The 19,336-nt window shown below is 42.1% G+C and overlaps 1 protein-coding gene and 2 pseudogenes across 2 annotated transcripts; 1 reads left to right on the forward strand and 2 right to left on the reverse strand.

Moving 5' to 3' along the window:
- Positions 1-6: 6 nt before the first annotated feature.
- Positions 7-4,384, reverse strand: LOC104451476. 2 transcript variants are annotated; one of them, XM_039315350.1, is made up of 4 exons: positions 4,245-4,384; positions 2,864-3,353; positions 2,682-2,806; positions 7-317 (listed from the first exon to the last, which is right to left on the reverse strand). In XM_039315350.1, the coding sequence occupies exons 2-4, from the start codon at positions 3,150-3,152 to the stop codon at positions 240-242; spliced, it is 492 nt and encodes a 163-aa protein (XP_039171284.1). In that variant the 5' UTR covers positions 3,153-3,353; positions 4,245-4,384; the 3' UTR covers positions 7-239. The 2 variants fall into 2 exon arrangements, with proteins under 2 accessions (XP_039171284.1, XP_018731321.2); XM_018875776.2 differs by having other exon boundaries at positions 2,682-3,353.
- A 3,808-nt stretch (positions 4,385-8,192) lies between these two features.
- On the forward strand, positions 8,193-11,255 carry LOC120286178 (annotated as a pseudogene).
- A 1,368-nt stretch (positions 11,256-12,623) lies between these two features.
- LOC108960438 lies at positions 12,624-16,699 on the reverse strand (annotated as a pseudogene).
- Between the last annotated feature and the right edge of the window lie 2,637 nt (positions 16,700-19,336).

Genomic DNA, 19,336 nt, shown 5'->3' on the forward strand with positions numbered 1-19,336 from the left:
TCCTACTTCCAGCAGCATGTGTTGTCCACCCTTTTCGGAAGCTACAGTGCCCTAGAATATCTTTAACTTCTTTGCTCAAATCATTTAATCTTTCTACCTGCTGTGGAGAAAGAGATCTGCCTTCTCGGAATGCTTGGACCATGCTCCAGTATTCTCCCCTTATCCTTTTGCTTTCCTACACCATGTCTCCAGCCCATCCATGTCTGCTTCTTGATTGCTTAGTTCTTCCAGCTTTCTTTTCAGAGTTGGCATATTCTTGTCGACCAGCCCACAAGCACTTGGTTGACTATCCATGAGTGCATCATCTGTCCTCGCATCTAACATCAAGGAAATACTCATAGTATTTTCTAGAAACATTATGTTCACAAAACAAAATGAAATACGATGAAGTGTAAGGTTGTAAAAATATATATATATATATATATATATATATATATATATATATATAAAAAATTATCGAGGGAGGGAAGGAGAAAGAAAAAGAAGGGGGGCGGGGGTTGTTGGGGGTCCTTGGGATTGGGCGAGAGCACTTGCCCTGTTGCTGGGTTTAGTTGCTATCGGTTTGCTTTGAGCTGTTGATGGGTTCAGGTAATATGGGATGGGGTTGAATTGATATTTTGGCCAGTATGGGGTGGGTTGAATCATTATTTACGCCTGTATGGAAAGTGGTTTTTCCTGTATTTTACATTAATATAAAAAAATGAAAATCGAAGTATGTATTTTAGAATAAATTACTTGTGACAACGTATCATATTTCATATGAATCTTCCTGTTTTAAATAAAGTGCGATTCCAAGTAATATATATTAGTGTAAAATGTATGAACTCGATAACGGTTAGGAATTTTTAATGGTAGTTTTTACATGACATAAAGAAATATGTATGAAATCAACTCCATTACTGTCATATTAAGAGAAAATAGTAAAATCTTTCAAATAAATATTAAAAAAAAAAAAAGTTACAAAGAATGTTTGAGATTTCAATAATAGCTAATTTGCAACATTAGAGATTATTAAAACTAAACCTTTTCTGGATTAAACTCATGGCATTGAATGGGGTAAGTAATCCTAGTTAGAGGCAAAATGAGTGGAGAGTGCAAGAAAATACTACTTGCAAAGAGCATAAGCAATCTCTTTCAATTTAGACTCCTAAGTGTCACTCCTAAAGGCAACACTCAAGAATGAGCTTGTTATTATATATTTTTATAGATGCTAACATTTATGCATCTATTCTTTCAAAATGTTTCAAGCGGTACAATACTGGAAAAATTTAGATCAACCCCATAAGTTAAAAGCAGAAGTTAAAAATAAAAGTCCCCTTAACCAGAACCTAACTTGAATCTTGAAATTAAAACCTTAAAAAAAAAAAGGAGATATACCTCATATCTACATCTAAGGTATGAAGACTAATATCCCAACTGTTCTATAAAAAAAGAACTATACTTGCTTTCAATTGGATCATTGATTGGTGGGTGACCCATTTGAATGTCACTCAAACACGATCGTAACTAATAGCACCAGGAGAAAACTGAACCATATATTATCGATGGCTTGGAGACAATGCATGACGATATTTTGTCCCATTATCGTACTTTCGTTAATGTCCCAACAATTCCAACCATACTTATTCAAAAATATGAAAACAAGCAATATTCATATAATTTAAATTTAAGATGAATGAAGGTGTTGTTAGTTAAAGTCTCATATAGGCGGCATTTGAATGTGAAAACAATCAATTAAAGGATGATTTGGAGGTAAGTATGAATCATTGAAAGAGCAAATAATTTATTATATGCTGTCAGAAAAGAAATCATAAAAATAATCATATGTTTATGATTTCTTTTCTGTCATTACATATTTTGTGATCCGTCGAGAAGCGGTCAATTTAAATTTTAGGCTCATCTAATACTTTTTAGTTTGAAATTAAAGTATTTAGATATGATCAAATGCATGATCAAAGATAATTCCTATCTCTATGCAGTTGATAGACATCAAAGGTTCCCATGAAATATCTTTTACAGCACTTTATTTTAAATCACTAACGGTAATTAGCATATAAACCCTTGTAATTTTATTTCCAATTAAGATTTCGTGTTGTTAATTTTATTGAAATGCATTGCTTGTCCAAGAAATATGAGATCAGTACATATTTGGACTCGTTGAAAGGGAAACAAGGAAATTTTCATGAATTTTGTGAAGTCTTCAAGACAATACCAGTCCCCTCGACACATCGAAATATTTTGGAAACTGGAAAGTGCCTACCAAATGCATGCTTACCCCTTCTATGCATCCTCTTTTTTTAATTTGGAAGTGCTTTTGGTAATTCGTTAGGGAAACATGGATGAAATAAGAAATGATGTTCACAACTTTGGCACATGAGATTGAAATTGAACCGATGCCTATGCAAACTGATATAATTATCCTTCTCCAAAGTCAGCCCACTAGCAAGGAAAGTTCACTGATCAAGCGATCTCATATACACCTCCCTCCCTCTCTCCCTCTCTCTCTCTCTCTCTCGCACGAAGCTCCCAAGGTTCACACGACTCTGTTCATTTGTTCATTTTCTATTACTATTAGGAATCTAAATGTCCTGCTATATCCAAATTCTTAGGTAAGGATTAGAAAACAAATTCGGTGTCCTGCATGAGCTTCTAACATATGGTGAATTTCAAGTTTCACATACCTTCTGGAACCTCTGCATTGGGTTCTCCTCTTCTGCATTTACTGGGGGTGGCGTGTGAGTCAAAGCTTGAGGTGCAAGGTCTCTGCCGCTGCTGGTATGACTCAAATTCCATGGCTGAATGTTAGAATTAACGGCATGAGATTGAGGAGGTTGTGTCCAGAATGAAATGTCCCCATGTGTGGTCATGTTTTGAGTAGGAAGATACTGACTGGGCACATTCATCTCATGCAATGGATGAAAGTCTGATGAACTTGCACCTACAATGCTTATGGCATTAGAGCTCAGGTATGGCATGGCAACAAATGAAGTCTCTCTCTGACCATCTTCATTGTTTGCAATCACAGGCTGACCATCTTCATTGCTTGCAATCACAGGCCGACCATCTTCATTGCTTGCAATCACAGGCTGATGCAGACCCACTTCATCGTTATCTGGTCTGCTGCTCGATTCCACCACTGTTTTACCCTTCATCGCCTTTTTGGGCTTCTGATCTCACTCGGCCATCAACGTCCTTGCAGTCATTGATCCCATATCCTCCAACTCCGGCTAAGTGGGCCTTGATCCTGGTCGCGCTTCCAGCATATGAATTCCCACAGAAGTTGCAGTTCCAGTGTTTGTTAGGCAGCAATTTCACATACTTCCAAAAGGGGTCCATCTCTCTAGGCATTTTCTCTGTATCCCACAAAAGAATGGACACATAAGTTTCAAGGAAGACCTTTGAATTTTTTGGGTGAAGAATGGCGCCGAGGCCTGTAAGATATTTAATTAATTTTGGACTTAGGAATTGGGTCAAAATCTTCATCAATCCCCAATTCTTTTTTAGAAAAAGGCCCTGCTTCAGTGACTCCCACCATCATTTCTACCCAAGTTCTCTTTTCACTCTCGGATATGAAGATGACATGTTTAACTGGGTTCTGAAATTTTGCTCTTTAAATTTGTAGCTACTTTTATGTTTATTTTTTCACTGTTATCTTATCTTTTGGGAACGTGGTTTTCTTCTTGTTCAATGTTCATGGGTGTGCGCACTCTTTCTTGGGTAATATCTCTATCATGCACTCTCCCTTCAGCCCCTAATCTTGCCCCTTGACTCCGCTTACAGCAAAATTTCATGACCCAGGCTCAGCTGCACCCTCAAGTTTTTCCAGTTACTTGAGTTCTTTACAAACTAATTCTAAGGATACAAGGTAAACTTTCCAGTTTACAAGCATCATGTATGACTTGACCGGTGGCTTCCAAAAGCTAGTTTGAGTTGAGATTTGCAACGTAGTTCAGACATGGATCTATAGCATCTGGGACGAAGCACTTGACTGACCGCTCAGCTAATTATGAAATTAATTTTTTATAAAGCAATAGAAGTCTTCGTTCTGGGCTCACCGGCACCACTATGTAGTAGAGAATACATTCCGATAAAAAGAAAATCAACAAAACCCAGACAACCCATAAATCGACGATTACGGAGCGACATAAAGTAGAGGAATAGAGACCGAAGTGCAAAAATTTGGGTTCACAGGAGAGAAATGGGAGAACGAAAAGGGAGTAGAGAGATTGAGAGAGAGGGAGTACCTCCGAGCTGGTGAGAAGAGGGCTTGGGGTTGAATCCCTAAGAGAGCGTCCGCGATGGAAAACAAGGTTATAGCTGAAGCGGAGTAAAAAACCGGGGGCAACCCTCTGCTTTTGTGCAGAGGAAGGAGCCGAACACCTCGACGAACATCGGAGACCTGCCTTGGACGATCTATATATAATAATCTTAAAACGTCTAAGACGTCTCAAGAAAAAGGTAATCTATATGTATTCCGGATGGGTGGGTCCATACTTGACTGAGCAAAACGTTTCGACTGTTCAGTAGAAAGTAAGGCCTTTATTTTTAATAATAAAAATTAAGAAAACGTCTAAAACGCCTTTAGAAAAAGGTGATTTATATATATGTATATACATTCCAAATGGGTGGGTCCATACTTGACTGAGCAAAACGTTTCGACTGCCCAAGAAAATATTCAGTGGTTCATTCGTGCGCGCCACGTCATCCGCTGACCTGGCGCGCACAAACCACTCACATACCGAAACCTGTCCTGCGGGACCCCTCGAAAATGAGAAAAGAGCTCTGTTTTCGGCTGGCTCGGCTCGGCTCCTGCAGTAGAAAGGACGGTCAGCGATTCCTCCTGCTCAAAATTTTTTCTCTCCCTCACTTAAATGGGCGGGTTCTCTCTCTCCTCTCCTCGTGAAAGAAAAAAAACGCTCAGAGCCTCCTCTGTTTCCTTCTCCGCGCATCCCACCTCCTCCGGCTCCGTCTCCGGCTCCGCCTCCGTCTCCGGCTCCGTCTCCGCCTCCGGACCTCCGCCTCGGCCTGCACCTGCCCAAAAGCGTCGCTGGCCATCTGCCTCTGGCATCTCGGTCTCGTTCCCGAGCGGCACCAGGCTCCCCGCCGCTGACCGGGCGTTGTCCCTGACGCTGGCCCGCTCGGTCGCGAGGGAGATCTCGGCGGACTTGGGCGGGGTCGACGGCGCGGCGAAGAAGGAGAGGCCTGCTGCATTTTCTCTTTTTTTCAACGGAGCGCGCTATTTCTTCCCGCTTCTGCCTCTCTCTTCCTCAAGCACTCCTCTCCTCTCTGTCCCGAGCCCTCTCACTACCCCAAGCGCCCCTCCTCTCTGTCTCGAGCCCTCTCACTCACCCTAAGCGCTTCTCTCCTCGCCTCTGTCCTCGTCGCCGTCATCGACTTTCCAGCCGTGGCTCCAGAAATCGCCGGCTGCCGACTGGCCTCTCGAGCTTCTTTGTCTTCTACTTCCTTATTCGGTCCCGATTTCGGGCCCAAGGATTTTGAAGCAAAAGAGGTTTGCGAGGCTAGATATACTGGTGGCGGACGGCGAGAGCACGATCGACCTGAGTCGTTACTCTTCGCTCGGTGATTTCAGGCTCGACGTCGAAGCAGAGAAGGAGGAAGAACAAGAACGAGATGAAGGAGAAGAAGGAGAAGATGGGTCCTTGCTTTTCTGCTTCTGGGTTTATCTCTTGAAGTCCGCCACTTTCCCTTGTACCATTTTCCGTCAGGTAGAGGAAAGCCGCCATTTTTCCATTTTTTTTCGTCCATTTTTGGTTCGTTGGTTTTTGATGGGAGGGACGATGTTCGTTTCTCAATTCTGTGAATTTTTTTATGTTTGGAGAGGTTGGGTGTTATGAGTTGCTTGTTTGGCGGTTGTTTTAGTGATTGATCACTCACCGGTTGTTGGATTTTGTGATTTGAAGGGATGCTTTGCGTTGGTTTGGATCGATCACCATTGCTCGGCTCTCGGGTTGTGTCTGTTGGTCTGATTACGATGAGTTTGAATTATTGTGGAATTTTCCCAAGAGTGTCTTTTCACGTTCACTGAAGTTTATTGCTGTGTTGTTCCTGTTAGATGGTATATTGAGTGTCAATGCCTGTTGGTGGAACCAAAGCTTATTGATTTTCGTGGATTTGTCTGGGATCAATCCTTTGTAATGCGTCAAGTCTTGTTTTTTTTTTTTCCGTCCCCTATCGCAATCTATCTTGGTTTGTGACACAAGGGACTAGTAAAAAATGGTGATTAAGGGATGATGTATACCATAATCACAAATAGTGTTGCCTGTCACTTCTCTTTTCAGCTCAAAGTTCTATGGTTAATGGGGTTAAAAATATTCTTTCACACAGGTGAACTCAGATGTCAAGGATGGTTTTCCAATTCTCGTTTTGAATGGAGATAAGAGACTCACGCTTCTGCCACTGCTTCCTCCACAAAAAGAATCTCCTGATTCTGAGGTTTCTCCTTTTTCAAGTGAAAAATTGTACGCTTCTTCAGATAGCGAGTTTCCATCTGGAAAATGGGTCCATGTTGGCTGTCAGGTATGTATATCAAGTGTCTGAATTACTCTTTCTACACATGGTTTTTAAACTGCTCGTTCCTTTTGAGTTGATAACTGCTGAAATTTTTATGGCTATAGCTGAGCACATTAATGTCTGTCATGTTTACCACTTATTGGTTTGAGCTGTCGAGCTGTCGAGCTGAAGCAAGTTGTTACTGAACATTTTATCTGTCTGTTTTACCTTTAACCAATCATTTTCAGATGTAATTGGAATTGTATGAATGGTGCATGATCTTCAAATATATAAAAGTAAGGCGTATTGATAGATATTCATATAGCACGTAGAACTGTTGCACTTTCAATGTGACTGAAAAGAACAAGCTTTATAGAGTACATACATGGAGTATGATTCTATTCATATTCATTGGAGTGCCTGTGATTAACTAATTGCATGCATTATCTGGAGGATCTTGGACAAGAATTGTTATCTGCAAAATTTCATGTAAGTCTATGTCTCTCATTGTTGGTCTGATGAAAGAGATAAAGTAGAATTTTAGATTGCACAAATGGTGCTCAACCGAAAGTCTCTTGTCAATCTTATGATGTCATTGTCTTTCCTAAGTTTCTTACTCAGGGCCTTTTTCCTTTGTAAATTGCTCAAAGTTCTATCTTCATGGCAGGTCTCAAGTGAACTTTTACGGCTTCACATTGACGGGGAAGTGGTGGATGAGAAGCCCCTAAGTGCCACAAAAGATGGAGAACCTAGCCCTTTAAGGAAAATAAGTTTGGTTAGTACCAGTGGAACTGATGATGGTATAGAAGGTTATTTATACAGTCCAAAGGTCTTGCACCCTTCTTCATCCATTGAGGATCATTATAAGGTACCTTCTGTCGAGTTTGTTTGACCTTATTCATGTGGATATGATTTCTTTAATGAATATTTTCCTGTAATGCCAGGACTCACCTGTACACTTAGCTATTGACAAGTCATTTGCTTCTGACATAGAAGAAGGTAGTGATGGTATCTGGAGTATCGTGGGTGGAAAGGTAAGTCGTTGTATCTTCCTTTTAATCCTATCGCCACTACATTTTTTAAAATTTTTTTTTTTGACAAAATCTAATTGAGTGTCACCTCCAGTGTTAAGCATTTGTCGTTGAACTGCCTTGACGAAGTTGAATCTTTTTTCTGTGACGTCAGGAAGCAATATTTCTATATTAATAGCTTCCGACTTTTTTGTTGTTTTTCTTTCAATAGAAAAAAGTTGGCTCTAAAGCTGCCTCTTTGGAAAAAGTATCAATTTCTGATATGGCTTAAGTATTTGCAATTTCAGCTTTTCCAATTGTTTCCCGTTGTGCTTCCAAAGCAAGATTGCGAATTGGAGATTCCTTTGTAATTGTCCATCCAAATGAATTTATATTAATGATTGACTGACTGGGTCATAGCTTTCCTTGCAAGTGTGTCTGGGAAATGAGACGGGCGGAGAAAGCTTACTCAATGGTGTTTTACATTCAGCGTGGTTGTATGAGTCTGTTCTTCCTTCTTTGAAACCCAATAGGCTCCTTATATGCAATGTTCAATTTGCTCCTTAAAAGTCAGGTGCCATGCTCTAGCTACGGCCTTCTTCCAATATGCAGTGACAATTGGTTTACTGAATTGCAGGCATCGTGTCGGAGGAACTTTGTGTTGATGTTGTCTTGCTAGATGCCTTTGGCCAGATTGTGAATAAGGAAATGGAGGTTTGCTTCTTCTTGCTTCTTACTGTGGCTCTCTCTCTCTCTCTCTCTCTCACCAACCCCACCTAAAAACAACTATCATAAGAGAAAAAAAGGAAAAAAAAGAAAAAAATCATAGATAAGATGCAGTTAATAATTGACTTTTTTTTGTGTTTCTTTTTTGGTAGGTTGTTGCTTCACTTTTGTATGCTAACAGTGGGTCACTGGTGGAGAAAACCAGTGATGATGAAGCCCCGCCGTTGACAAGCTATGATGGAATCGAATTCGATTCCTATGAGAAACCTAGCAAATTATTGCATGGCCACGCTTCTTTTAAGCTCAAGATATCTCAGGTAGATGTTGGTTGGGTGATTTGTACTCTTTCGAAGTCCACTGGAAATGGAGTGGAGTTCCTCAACCGCCACCTTTCGGCAAAGCTCTTCCATGACAAGGAGAGCTTGCACCCTCTGCTTGAGTTCCTTCAAGTTCATTGCTACAAAGGAAAGGTAAGCCCATGGGCAGATAACACTCATCTCACTCTCTCGGATCTACTTCTTATGCGCCGCGTGTATCACTCAATTGTATTAACAAGATTGTGTAAATGACAACTCAGAGGAAACATTGCAACATTCACATAACTTCATGACTGTTGAAAGGACAGTTCAGAGTTGCTCATATTTTAGATGCATGGACTGAATCCTTTTTTTTTTCACTAACAATTACTTGAGACTCATTTATGCTGATCTGTGATGCAGAACGTGATGGTCAACACAAGAATTCAAAATGTCTTCTCGCCCCAACATGTCCTGAGGAAGGCAGAGGAGTACCTCTCTGCCCTCAAACCTGAGACACCTCACTCGCCCGAGCACAAGTTTCAGGAAATTGGGCTAGAGAGGGGCTCAGGGCGACACCGCCGAGCGTGTGCTTGAAATGATTCGGCTTCTTCTGGATCTACTTGAGGCTCCCGATCCATGCACCCTCGAGAATTTCTTGGGAAGAATCCCCAGGGTCTTTAACGTTGTTATCATGTCGCCTCACGGTTACTTTGCCCAAGACGATGTCCTTGGATATCCCGATACCGGTGGCCAGGTCATTAATCGTCTCAAATATTGATTTAGCATCTCTTGCCAGTATTTCTACATGCAATTCCATCATCATGCGTTGTTCACATTTTGTAGGTTGTGTACATCTTGGACCAAGTTCGTGCATTGGAGAGTGAGATGCTTCACCGTATCAAACAACGAGGGCTGGATATTACTCCTCGGATCCTCATCGTAGATTCTTGCTTTTTTACTGATATTGGAATAGTTTTTTGCTGGTCAATCCAACTAACTCGTTATGTTTGTTTTGTGTCCTGCCCCTCTTGGCTGCAGGTCACTCGTCTTCTTCCTGATGCAGTAGGAACCACGTGCAACCAGCGTCTTGAAAAGGTTTTTGGAACAGAATACTCCTACATTCTTCGAGTTCCCTTTAGAACGGAGAAAGGGATGGTGTGAAAGCGGATTTCACGATTTGAAGTGTGGCCTTACTTGGAAACATACACCGAGGTATATTAGCTCATAAGATTATACTTTACGAGGATTTCTTGTTGACATTCCAATCGCTTTTACACTTCCTGGACTGTACCGAGTCGTCCATGGCGTTGATGTTTTTGATCCCAAATTCAACATCGTGTCACCAGGAGCTGATATGAGCATTTATTTCTCCTACACGGAGGAGAAGCGGAGGTTGAAATCTTTCCATGCTGAGATCGAAGAACTTCTGTTCAGCGATGTGGAGAACAAGGAACACCTGTGAGTTTTTGGAGTTTTTTTCCCCTCCCATACTGGACTTGGACCTACATTAGCATCCTGTGTTTTGCATGATAATGTTCAAGCTCAAACAAAAGCTGACATGGATGTGTTGGTTAATGTCAAAACAGATGCGTATTGAAGGACTGGAACAAGCCAATCTTGTTCACCATGGCAAGACTGGACCGGGTCAAGAACTTAACCGGGCTGGTCGAGTGGTACGGAAAGAAAACCCGCCTGAGAGAGCTGATCAACTTGGTTGTGGTCGGTGGTGACCGAATGAAGGAATCTTAGGACTAGGAACAGCAAGCCGAGATGAAAAAGATGTACGGGCTGATTGAGACGTACAATTTGAATGGCCAGTTCAGGTGGATCTCCTTCCAGATGAACCGGTGAGGAATCGAGAGCTTTACTGGTACATCTGCGACATGAGGGGAGCATTTGTGCAGCCCGCTCTCTACGAGGCTTTTGGACTGACCGTGGTGGAGGCCATGACATGTGGATTGCCGACCTTTGCAACTTGCAAAGGCGGTCAGATCATTGCGCACGTCAAGTCTGGATTCCACATTGATCCTTATCACAGGGATCAGGCAGCGGAGATCCTCGCGGACTTCTTCGAGAAGTGCAAGGTGGACCCAAGCCACTGGGACAAGATCTCACAGGGGGCGATGCAGAGAATTGAGGAGAAGTAAGGACCGGGATTCTTGTTAGGTTCAATCTTTGATAGGAAAAAAGAGCACATTTCAACTTGTTCAAGAAACAAGTGGGTAACATGTGGTGCTTTGTTTTTGGTAGGTATACATGGCAAATTTACTTCGAGAGGCTGCTCAACTTGACGGCGCTGTACGGCTTCTGGAAGCACGTCTTGAATCTCGATCGTCTCGAGAGCCTCCGCTACCTGGAAATGTTCTATGCCCTAAAGTATCGGAAATTGGTAAGAGACTCGGCTTCTCATCTGATCATGAGCGCGACAATCTGCATGCATATCTTGACTCCTTGTTCGGATATTCACACTGCTCCTTTGTCTTGACAGGCTGAGTCGGTTCCCCTTGCCGTTGAGTGAGTTAGAGGTGAACAAAAGGGCAGATCTCAAGAGGCAGACAGCTCCAAATTCTCTCGAGAGTTGAGGAATAATTGCCATTGCATTGGATTGGAAGAGAGCCTTTTCTTTTGCTTTTCTTTTTGCAACTGCTTTCGTCAATCTTTCTTTTGCTTCTCTCTGCTGTGAATGTATGTTGGGTTAGGTTCTTCAAAAAGTCAATTCAATGAATTCACGTTCAACCATTTTTCCTTCGCTTTTAAGCTAGCAATGTGCATCCAAATGTGTTGCATCGACACAACACATTGTCAAAATTGCCTTCTATTTCTGAGGTATTCTATTTCTATCTACACCTTCATGTGTAAAAGAAGAAAAAAACTGGCGGAGGCTAAAACCATCTCCCATTACCGATGCGCCTACCCAGAAATAGAATGCAAAGAGTTCCATACCTCCAAATCGTGCATCAATCCACTAGTCATGTAGCTACTCCCAATGGGTCTTGTAAGTTCCTTTTTCATGGCGGCTTCTCTTGGATAGAACATAATTGCCAGCACCAAAGAGAATGTAAGGCCAACTATCCCGCCAAATGGTTGGAAAGGATGAGTCCCCGTTATCCAAAGGGGGAAGTTGGGGTTGTAGATCAAAAAGCCACCTGATTGTAGAGTGCAACTTGAGACTAATATCCCTGCGTGGAGCCCAATTGGAACACAGGCTACCTTCACCGATTTGTTGAAGCCCGGCCAAGCTTAGTGATAAGAGCCACAGCCCAGGTATTGCCCATGGAGACCTGAAATGCGGCGGATAAGTCAAGTATCTTTGATGTTGACTCAAAGGGAAGATCAGGTCAGAAGCAAATTGATCAAGTGCATGACGGAAACATGAACCAGGTTCCAAGCAGATGCTTTAACCTAAAAGAGAAAGGATGAAAGATCAAGCTAAGAAGAAAGAACGTTGTCCTCATTGTAGCTGCTAAAGAATGTGACATGACACTAACAGATCTAAGCCTTTCAAGAAGGCAAGTTTGGCAAGTCATAAGTTTGCCTTCATTGTCAGAATGTTTATTATGTAAACTTCTCTCGATAAAAAAACAAAAAATTTGCAAGCATGTTCAATCTAGAACCAAGATTTTAGTAAGAACAGGTTAGCAGTGTTGCATGATTACTTTAAAATAGAAAAGGGTGGTCACCAAGTTAAAACCTGATTTCCAGGAGTGCTGATTTACTTGTCATATTTTGAGTAACATGCTTTTCCTGGCCCCAATAGACATTTTCCCGCAACAAATGAAGAACAGAAAACTGAAGGAGAAAATCCAAGGACAAAAATGAGTCAAAAAGTTGGAAGGAACATGACTTCATTAAAGCAGTGTACCTCCGGAACAGGGAGAATGCAAGCCCTGACAAAATAATTCCCGGGTGATATCCAAGATCAGCAGCAATGTCTTCAGTTAACCATGATCTGAAAAGCAACTCTTCCGAAAGGGCAACAGAAGTTGCTGTAACAGCACCTCGACCGACCAAGATGAGAATTTGCCCATATGACTTGAGCCTTGTCATGGCATCTAATGACAATGAATGAAGACTTGGAGGCCAAGAAAAACTCACGCAGCCTAATAATGAATTAACATACTGTACATCATCAACAGGGGCTTTGCTTAATCAACGAAAAAGAAGGCAAGGCATATGCCTTGGCATGGACATACAATACCAGTCCAGCAACTAATGACAGCACAATTGCTTTTCCTCTAACCACAAACAGCACGATTTTTTGAATCATATAAAAATCTATTGAACAACTACAAGAAAACATATTTTCACTAAATCCAATAGACACAAGGATGGATTGGGTGCCCCTATGGCTTCAATACATCCATGACAAGTCTTGCCTGAAAGAAACAGATTCTGCAGCACCTTGAAGGCCCCTTTCTGAAATCTGAGGACAATCTTCCACCACAAGCAACTCTAACTTTTGTGATCCCACAAGTGGCTTCAGGCCATCATCGGTGACTCCTAGGCACTTTACCAATCGCAAGGTCCGCAAAGAAGGAAAGCGGATAACATGCTGCAGTCCCTCGTCACTTACCTCTTGGCATCTGACAAACTGCAAGAACTCCAAATACTGAGCAGAGCACAGTGCCTACGAGCTTGCTTTTCTTCTTATCCATGTTTCTACCACCCCACTCAACAGTTTCTTTAAGTGTTCCCCATTCCTTGAGCAGCTTTAGGGCACCCGACAGCCCTAACCCCACTGCAGCTTCATGAATTGTCTCATCCAGAACAACTTCCTCCTCACCCTCATTAACAGGACCTTCATCATTACCAAATTCTTTAACTTCTGTCCAGCGTCCGGGCTCATCTTATACTTCATTATCTGCTTCGTCTTCATCCATGAAGACATCTTCTGTGACAGGCTTATGAGAAACTGGAGGGGTAATGGCACAATTTCAGTAACTTGATAAGAAAATAACATCACATTTCTTTCAGACACCAAAGACCATATCAAGCAATTGGTGGATATAACACTGATTTGAAGAGGAAGTAACTTCAATTACATGAATGAAATCTCAAAATTGCAATGCAAGCCCAATATGCATGTCCCTCTCCCTTTCTCAGTAGAACCAACATCATTCTTAGCCAGCATATATCCTGAAAACTAACCGTGGTTTTAAAACTAAGCAACTCCAATATGGCCAAAACAGTTGAATAAGTCCACCGCTCTTCAAGACAGCAATCCCCTCGACCAGCGATTAGGAATTTAGTTTGGAAGTTAAAATGCATCCCAAATAAACAAGCTACTGTGACTGCATGAGCAACAGACTGCAAGTTGTATGTGAAAAGTTCACTTGTTTGCAAGTTGTCCAGGATGTTGTTCAATGAGGCACATCAAGTGCACTGCTTGTTCGCACATACACAGAAGGCAAATTCTAAAATAAGTCACTCACAAACAATCTTTCAGTATGCATACAGTGAAAGAACAAGAAATGTTGCTCATTGACCATCCAAACAATACCAGGATTCTAAACTAAACAGCCAACTTAAACTAGTTTTGACCCAATAAGCAGCAATGCTATCCAAATCAGCAAAAGGCAGTAATTTGAAAAATCTGGAGAACAAAATAAGGGTTCCACAGTTCAGAAAGAAAATGTGATCGCAAATTGTCCAGGCCAACACAGAATTAATCGAATGTATACCTTCATCAACCTCGAGGCCTGAAACAAAACCTTCTATTTCTGTCATGACAACCCTGCTTTCCTGTGATTCTCCAATCACGACACTCTGATTTTCTGCATTTTGTGCGCTGGGAATGCTACTGGCACGAAGAGCTATCGCTTTAGGACCAGAAGCCCCCTCCTCTTCTTGCTTCTTTAGAGCCAATTTCCTAGCTCTCTCTAAAGATTTATAAAGATCTTCATCATCATCAGCAACGACCATGTTTTCGTCATTCTCCGTCTTAACAGGAAGAGTTTGCTCCACCCGCAGTAACCTAGATGCCTCCTCTGCTTTAGCATAGGCCAATTGGTAGGCATTCTTTCTCATCTCAGCCTCGATTTTCTCTTGTTCCTCTCTGCTAGCCTGCCTCCTCCCATCCTTACGTGATCCAAGATCTCCAACACCCAACCCTGCTGAAACTGCTTCCACTTCAAGGGCATCTAAGTCCAACTTCTCTTTCTTCCGTAAGGATTTCTTTTTCTTGGGCTTTCTGAATCGAAGCAATTCTTCTTGAGTGTATTAATTGGACGAGGTCTTGGCAGATGAGGTGAGATCTTTACAATGACTATTTGAATAAACACCCTGTAGCCTCCTTCTTAGCTGTATATGAAGTACATGAAACTTTTTTAGAACGACCAAGCAGACCTCATTCCTATTCTAACTAATGCTGAACCACAATATGCATAAAAACTAGTTACCTCTTCCAATTTCCTTTCAGCTTATAGGTCAAACATCCACTTGAGTCAAGAGGTACCCCTGAAACCATCAAAAGAAGTGGGAACGCAATAGCTAGATATGACACTTGTAATCAGAAAAGAGAAAAAAAACTAACCTCATCTTGAGCCGGATCGTCATATTGTGGTAGTATTTTCTTCTCTGATGCAGGGTCATCACTGAATCTAAAAATGACAGTGCTAATAATAAGTTGAGTGTATGCATATACCAATAGGGAAACCGAGATGCAAGTGTGGGACAAAGACATGTGACATGCAATACACAGTTAATGCACCTGCCTAACATCTGGTCTATGTTTGTCAAACATATGAACTTGATTGAATCCATACCTTCTGCATTGACATCAAATCCAGCCCATATTGCTTAAGGGGATATTCATACCCACGGATCCGCTTGCCCCATAACATAACAAGTATCGTAACAGCAATGTAAAGGCCAAAAATGCAAGCAAAATCAGCAATTCCGGAGGAGCTATGCGACATCCAGCTCTGCACAAGTGTTGGAAATAGAGGAACAACAACAGGCGACCAGAGAACAAGAACCATGGCAACGAACCCCACAATCCTGAGAATATCCCAGCAGAAAATTGCTCAGAATATATAGCAAATTGCAGAATAGACTTGGGAACCCATTCAAACTACAGAAACTAGAAAAAGTGATATAAAGAACATGTGTTTTCGAAAGAATTCTAAGATATCACATTCCGTGTGCAATATCTGTTCCAGGCCAGGGAAGATTATTGTTGATTTCTTAACATGTGTTACCTTTGCATCAAAAATACAGATCTCTTAGTTGAAAAAAACTATCTGGAGGAGCTGTTCAAGACGGGAAACAATGTGAGAATCTGACTAAGTTCTATGGATTATTTTGCCTGTCAGACCACATTTACCAGAAATCTGAAGCGACTAAGGGAAGATTATTGTTGATTCCTCAGCTCACACTTTCTGGAGCGACTAAGACAATGTTCACATTTACCAGAAATCTGACACAGGCAACTATGATAGCAAACCGATAAAAAAAAAAAAAAAAACACAAGGAACTACAGCCTCTCTTACCACACGGAGAGCAACAACGAACGGAATTCCAGAACTGACCTTACCGCTGACCACGTCGGCAGCGAAATTACAGACGGCGTCGAGCGTGCTCTCAATCTGCACCTTCAGGATCCAGTCGGCGCGAGATCCGACTTCCTCAACCAGTGGTGCCCGACCATGGGCCCTCGTCCGGGTTCGCCATCGCACCCTTCTCCAGCTCCTCCATCTCCTTGAACGCGGCCTGGAACTGGGGCTCCATCTCCTCCATGAACTCGTCCGTGAAGCCAATCCGGCTCACGTCCAGGAAAAGCCCTAGCTCCCGGTGCTGGTACAGTCGGTTCACGTACCTCCTCCACAGCAAGCGGCAATCCTTCTCCAGCCCGCGCCTCTCCTTCTTCTCTCCCTCGCGACCGAGCGGGCCAGCGTCAGGAACAACGGCCAGTCAGCGGCGGGGAGCCTGGTGCCGCTCGGGAACGAGACCGAGATGCCAGAGGCAGATGACCAGCGACCCAGGCGGAGGCGGAGGTCCGGAGGCGGAGACGGAGCCGGAGACGGAGGCGGAGCCGGAGACGGAGGCGGAGCCGGAGACGGAGCCGGAGGAGGTGGGATGCGCGGAGAAGGAAACAGAGGAGGCTCTGAGCGTTTTTTTTCTTTCACGAGGAGAGGAGAGAGAGAACCCGCCCATTTAAGTGAGGAGAGAGAAAAAATTTTGAGCGGGAGGAATCGCTGACCGTCCTTTCTACTGCAGGAGCCGAGCCGAGCCAGCCGAAAACGAGCTCTTTTCTCATTTTCGAGGGGGTCCCGCTTGGGACAGGTTTCGGTATGTGAGTGGTTTGTGCGCGCCAGGTCAGCGGATGACGTGGCGCGCACGAACCACTGAATATTTTCTTGGGCAGTAGAAAGTAAGACCTTTATTTATAATAATAAAATTAAGAAAACGTCTAAAACGCCTCGAGAAAAAGGTAATCTACATATATGTATATATATTCCGGATGGGGGGTTGTACTTGTACTGACTAGGCAAAACGTTTTCACTGCCCCATAGAAAATCTATCACTTTTTTTTGGAAAAAAATCTATTATTGACTCCACAACAAATTCAGTCGACGAATGTTAATATGCCTAGATTATTAGAAGTATTTTGATCATATTTCTGACTATCACAAAATTTCAATCAGCATTTAAGCACCGAAAAAAAAAAAGGATCCTTCACGAGTCCGCTCAAGGTTGGTTGACCCAAAGCAACGTGAAAATTTGTGGATCCGAGTTGAATAGACTCGATTTTTTGGCAGGTTGGGAAAAATCTTTCCAGAGTGGATTTCCTTTTTTTTTTATTATTGAACGTAAATATTTCATTCATATCTCAAATGATATATAAGAGGTTTTTCAAAAATCGAACCAAATTGAATTATTAGGAAAAACTTTCGAATTGAATCGAATGAGACTAAGCTCGGTTCCTGGTTTGGTTTTTCGATTTTTGGTTTTAAGCTTATGTTTTTTTTTTTTCTTTTCTGTTGTATATATTTTTCGTTTTCAAGAAAATTTTTTTATCAGTTTGTTGATTTGGTTCGGTTCGATTAACCGATAAAAACCAAACCGATAAAAGAAATTTCGTTTTTACTGAGAACCTAACCGAACCAAAAAAATTCAGTTCGGTTTTCAGTTTGTTTTTGACACCCCTACTCGGTGATCTGGAACGCGCCATCCTCGAACACCAGCATCTCCTCCTCCCTCTTCGCTCCTCCCCATCACGTCGTCCAACTTTTCCCGTCCCACCGCCATCCTGATCCTCTCCGGCGACATCCTCAGCTGCCCTCCCTCGCAGACTGAGCTCTCGAGCATCTCGCTGAGGAAGCACCGGAACCATCCTCCCCGTGGCCTCCTCTTCCACCGTCGACGGCGGAGAGGAGGTCGAGGCGGCGAGTGAATCCGTTGCCGAAGAAGGGCTCGCAGGAGTGGGGGGCCTGACGCTAGGGTTTTGGGAGCAAGGGAGGTAGGAGAGGAGGATCAGCCATCTTCTCAGGTGAATGGAAGTTACCGTCGCGGTTAAGTAAATATTAATTATAATGCAATTTTTTTATGCATAAATGGCTAACATAAGGTAATAAGTCCAGAGGAAATCACTATGTCTGATCCTCGAAGTTCTGAATTATACAAAATATGATCAGTACCTTTGATTTTCTTTTTTGTGAACAAATGTAATTATAATGCATCCTAAGCACGAAATTTCAGAATTCTACTTGTAAATTCATTAAAAATCTCATCAAATTAATGATAAAGAGCTTTCGTATCAGCAAGATTAAAAAAGAATCTCAATCCCAAAAGTAAAATAAATAAATCATTACGGATACAATTTTTTTGAATCACAAATGAATCACCACAATTATCGAATCAAAATACAATTTTAAAAAGTAATGTGATTTGTTTCCCTTATGCCTCCAAAAAATAGATTTCTTTTCCTTATGCCTAAAAATAGGGGAAAATTCCAAAAGGTCCCCAAATGCTCTCATTTTTTTAAATAAGGCCCGAAATGGATTTTATTTCAAATCATGGCCCAGAATGATTATACTTGTTTCAAATAATGGCTTGATCAAGGACATTTTCGTCATTCTCCTTTTTCTCATTTTTTTCCCTTTTTTTTTTTTTTTTCTCGTTCTTCCTCCTTCTTCGTCGGTGGCTAGATTTAGCGAGGGTGACCTCACTCGCAACCAACGAGGGTAATCGAGCCCTTGCTGGCTGCAGTGCCCTCACTAGCCGCAAGCAAGCAAGGTTCGGCCTCGCCTACGGTTGGCGAGAGCCGACCTCATTGATGGCCGAGAGGGGCGGCCTCTCCCCTGTGGCGAGGGTCGCCGCCCAAGCGAGGCCTTCCTCGCCCAAAACCCTCGCAAGTATCACCAATGCCTCGCTAGCCAGCCATCGACAAAGAAGAAAGAACCAGAAAAAAAAAAAAAAGAAAGAAGAAATAAGGAAGAAAAAAAAAAAAATTGATGAAAATCTCCTTGACCTTAGGCTTTTTATTTAAAATAAAGTTCACTTTGGACCTTTATTTGAAAAATTAAAGACACTTGAGCCCTTTTTTGGAATTTTTCCAAAAATATAGTGCAAAGAAATGGATTAAACATAAATAAAGACGTCGAATTTCCTTGGACGACGCCCTTGTGGCATCGGCTTTTCCCTTATTACTAATTCTAGAGCACTTTTTCTCCTTCAAGTGGGGATCTCTCGACTTTTTAATGGGTGTCATTTACCAAAAAAAAAAAAAAATTCAACGGATGTGTTTTCTCTAGTGTCATCCTTACTTGAAGTAGCAATTCACGACGCATG

The sequence above is a fragment of the Eucalyptus grandis genome, chromosome 6, assembly GCF_016545825.1.
Source record: "Eucalyptus grandis isolate ANBG69807.140 chromosome 6, ASM1654582v1, whole genome shotgun sequence".
Classification (NCBI taxonomy): domain Eukaryota; kingdom Viridiplantae; phylum Streptophyta; class Magnoliopsida; order Myrtales; family Myrtaceae; genus Eucalyptus; species Eucalyptus grandis.